The sequence below is a fragment of the Nicotiana tabacum genome, chromosome 11 (assembly GCF_000715075.1).
Source record: "Nicotiana tabacum cultivar K326 chromosome 11, ASM71507v2, whole genome shotgun sequence".
Lineage (NCBI taxonomy): Eukaryota > Viridiplantae > Streptophyta > Magnoliopsida > Solanales > Solanaceae > Nicotiana > Nicotiana tabacum.
In genome coordinates this window covers 140,704,813-140,708,908 of record NC_134090.1, presented here as the reverse complement: position 1 = coordinate 140,708,908, position 4,096 = coordinate 140,704,813, and the positions used below count along the sequence as shown (strand labels likewise).

Sequence of the window (4,096 nt, the reverse complement as noted above, 5' to 3'; positions counted from 1 at the left end):
AATGTGGAAAAATGCTTGGAGTGTGGAGTAATGCGCTTAACTACATGAACATTGAGACTGTCCACATCCTCATAAGGTGGATAGCTTCCGTAGTGGAGCGACCCGGCATGAACCCAAATTGATTGTCGAATATAGACGTCGTCTTCCTCACCCTCACCTCCACCACCCTCTCCCAGACTTTCATGGTATGGCTAAGTAACTTGATACCCCTATAATTCTTACAACACTGGATATCACATTTGTTCTTGTACAACGGTACCACTGTACTTGACCTCTACTCCCCGGGCATCCTCTTCGTCCTAAAAATTACATTGAACAACCCAGTCAACCACTCCAATCCTGCTCTACCCACACACTTCCAAAACTCAACCGGGATTTCATCTGACCCGGTCGCTCTACCCCTACTCATCTTGCACAAAGCCCCCACGACCTCCTCCAACTTAATGCGCCTGCAATACCTAAAATCTCGGAGACTCTCCGAATGCCCCAAGTCCCCGAGCGCTATATCCCGGTCCCCCTCCTTGTTTAGAAGACCATAGAAGTATGTTTGCCATCTCTGCTTAATTTGGGACTCTCCCATCAATACTCTACCATTCTCCTCTTTGATGCTCCTTACTTGGTCCAGATCCCGGGCCTTCCTCTCTCTCGCTTTAGCCAGCCGAAACAACTTCCTGTCCCCACCTTTCTCCCCCAATTCCTCGTATAGGCGGCCAAATGCTGCATTCTTAGCCTCCATGACCGCTAGCTTTGCCTCCTTCCTTGCCACCTTGTACCTCTCTCTATTCGCTCTCCTTTCCTCCTCGCTTGTGCTCGCTGCCAACTTCGCTTATGCTAACTTCTTCGCCTCCACTTTATCTTGGACTACGTCATTCCACCACCAGTCGCCTTGGTGCCTGATTGAAAAACCCTTCGATATCCCTAGCACCTCTCTTGCCGCCTTCCTCACATAGTTCGCCGTCGTTGACCACATAGTGCTCGCGTCCCACTAATTTCTTGTCATAAATGTATGTCACTGTATTCAATTCGGTTGTATGCAAAGTATTCAATTCGGATGTATTTGTTCTTATATATCTTACATTGTATTCAATTTTATTATATTGAATTCAGTCGTATTCAAATATCAAAATTCAAGAAATAAGGCGTATGCCGTTGTATTCAATTTGGCTGTAAAATTCCCAACTAAATATAGAAACTGGGCCAGGCAAGGCCCAATATAAAAAATGCGGTTCTGCTAAACCCAGTCCATTTGGAAATGCCCTGTTAAAACCCTAAACCCCAAGGAGGAGACTAGAACCTTCTACTCAATTCGTGAACCCTTTTCCCATATAAACCTTTGGTCTCTGCTCTTTCACTACCACACAAAAAAACAAAAGCAGAAATGGCGAAGCGTTTGCTCCCAACACTCAACAGGGTTTTGATCGAGAAAATCACCGCCCCTGCTAAAACTAATGCCGGTATTCTTCTCCCTGAAAAGTCCTCTAAGGTCAGTCACTTTTAATTTCTGAAACGTATAATTTTGTCGACTAATCGAATGATTAATTCGCTCTGTGTTTTATTATACTATTGAATATTCATCGTAGTTTTATTATTGCTGCCGTTTTCCATATTTGGAGACATAATTTGGTTATCAGTTCTATAGGTAGAATAAATTTAAGATTAGAGAACATTTAGTTTTGAAAACTTCTGATTTGTAAGTATTCGAACGAAATCGGTTCGAGTAAGATAATGAGTAAAATTAGGGTTCACATAGCATAGCCAAGAACTCAATTAGTTTGGTTGGATCGGGGATATTTTGGGGGTATTTTGTGTTATTTAAGTGTTAAATTTGGAGAACCTGTTAAGTGTTTCGAGGCGTTTGACTGAAACGGATCACAAAGGAACCAGTGTGAGGTCTGGGGCTTGAAGCAATAAGTGAGAAGTGTAGCGCTCACAATTTATGACATTAAGCGATACTAAACATATGTAAATTCAGTGTTATAACGGATATCTTTAGTATCCAATACACAGTAATGCATATGCTGATTCAACTCCTTGACGTTATAAATTATTATGATGGATCAAATTGCGTTTTAAAAAAACTAATTTATTCAATATATGATAATGCCTATATTAATTCAACTCCTCAAAGTTGTGATTCAGAGAACTGACTGCATCTAGTCAAGATCACTTTGCGCGTGAAGCACATGGCTTCACAAGTATAATCCCTCGTTTTGCATTTTAATAGCAGTGGGCGAACAAATATAGGAGAGATATAGCTGAGTTTAACTTGTTTTTGATTGAGACAGTTGATTAGTTGATTGATTTGTTGCTAGTGTTTGATTGTTTTGAATCTTACCTAAAGTTGGGATCTGTTGGTGTTTGTCAATTTCAGCTGAATTCCGGTAAGGTGGTGGCTGTTGGGCCAGGGCTGCGTGACAAGTCAGGAAACTTGATTCCCACTGCTGTCAAGGAAGGTGACACTGTCTTGTTGCCTGAGTATGGTGGTACACAAGTCAAGTTGGGGGAGAAAGAGTGAGTACATTTTATTACTTGACCTTGTATTGCTGCTAAGTTTTGAACTTCATTGATTTTCTTAACATTCTTGATGATTTTCTGGCAGGTTTCATTTGTACCGGGATGAGGACATTTTGGGGACGCTTCATGACTGAGATCATCTATATATTTGAGTTCATTCAAACCTTGAGGTTAAACTTGAGGGGAAGTGGGGTTTATTTTGGGATGTTTTTGGTTGAATATTGGAATTGTTGAAGTGTTTTTAATCTCTAATGCAGTGATAGTTGAATAACCTTTGCCATTCTGTTTTTAGCATTGAGTGACTTGGAAACTTTTTGTATTCTGCAACTGAAAATGATGAATCTCCCAAGTTAGACTTAAGTATCTACTTTTATCTCCTAAATGCAGCTCTAACATAGTTGTCTAGAGAGAGAATCCTCACAAACATATGTTTACACCTTTATTTTTGGGCGTGTTGAACTCTTCCTTGTTTCTCTTTTCCTAATTTGGTCATATGCTATTTAGGGTGTTGTATGAAATACTCTTGGTTTATCTAATATGGAGCTAATGTGAAATATGACTGAATTTGTGTGGGACGTTCTTCTTCCCTTCATTGTGCTTCTTTGCAAATGTCCTGTTGAGTGATATCCTGTGATAACTAAAAAGCTATCTTCAGCCTGTTTTGCTTCTTGTAATGATAGCATTGAGTGAAAGATCAAACATCCGAAAAGGGTGTAGGAGCAGTGCTATAATAATACTAATACTAATACTAATAATAATAGTGCTTGTAGCTGTCTTTTATGTTAGCTGCCGGAAATCGGTCTGCGCTTTATGGAGCTTTATTGTTATTTGATTACTGGCGTCTATTATCGTTTTTGGATGGTTCGTTGGTAGTATAAATTTGTTATTTGATTGTTGGCGTCTATTATCGTGTTGGATGGTTGGTAGTTATTAGTATAAATTTTGTAGAGAGTTAGGTAAGCTGCCGTTAAGAGGTCTCAATAATAAATTTTTGTCAATATTTGTTTTCCGAATCAAAGTTGGTTTGAATAGAACTTTCAGAATTGTGGTTTCAAGGGCGACAGCTTTTTTGGCCAAAACATTGCTTATGTTGACAAGCATTTTAATCAAAGTGGTTTTCAGATAATCACTTAGAAAATAGCAATTTTTATCGAGTCAATTCATTAATTTTTTTTCATATTTGATAAATAGGTTTAACTTTTTTTTGACTCTTCTATGGACGATCGACTTGATTAACATTGATGTGACCCCTTTTTATGCGCACCCCCTATAAGGATAAAAGTTATCTTCAACTGACCTCTTCGAAAGCATAAAGCTTTTTTTTTTTCAAGCATAGAACTTAAAAGACACAAAATAACAACTCTTCGAATGCATTATTTGACCTTTTTGCTTCATTGCAAAATTTTTACTATAGTCAAAACTCTATCAGTCTAGTTTGTTATAATCTTTTGGTGATAACGACATTTGAGATTTATGTCTTATATGGCTGTTATAAACGTAATATTCAAAAACTCACGTTCTCAATTTGTTTATGTTATGAAATGTACTACTCCATTAAAAAGGGTAAAATTATTTAATTTGA

The 4,096-nt window shown here is 38.4% G+C and overlaps 1 protein-coding gene across 1 annotated transcript; it reads left to right on the top strand.

Annotated features, from left to right (window-relative positions):
• Window positions 1–1,294: 1,294 nt before the first annotated feature.
• LOC107760854 (10 kDa chaperonin, mitochondrial-like) lies at window positions 1,295–2,896 on the top strand. The gene is made up of 3 exons (XM_016578961.2): window positions 1,295–1,483; window positions 2,372–2,511; window positions 2,600–2,896. Exons 1-3 carry the CDS (start codon window positions 1,379–1,381, stop codon window positions 2,646–2,648), a joined length of 294 nt encoding a protein of 97 aa, XP_016434447.1. The 5' UTR covers window positions 1,295–1,378; the 3' UTR covers window positions 2,649–2,896.
• Window positions 2,897–4,096: the final 1,200 nt, after the last annotated feature.

Excerpts from the sequence above, each read along its gene's own strand:
- LOC107760854 (XM_016578961.2), top strand. The coding sequence starts at position 1,379 with ATGGCGAAGCGTTTGCTCCCAACACTCAACAGGGTTTTGATCGAGAAA. Across the intron at positions 1,484-2,371 it reads TCCCTGAAAAGTCCTCTAAG|CTGAATTCCGGTAAGGTGGT; the intron begins GTCAGTCACTTT and ends TGTCAATTTCAG. Across the intron at positions 2,512-2,599 it reads GTCAAGTTGGGGGAGAAAGA|GTTTCATTTGTACCGGGATG; the intron begins GTGAGTACATTT and ends ATTTTCTGGCAG.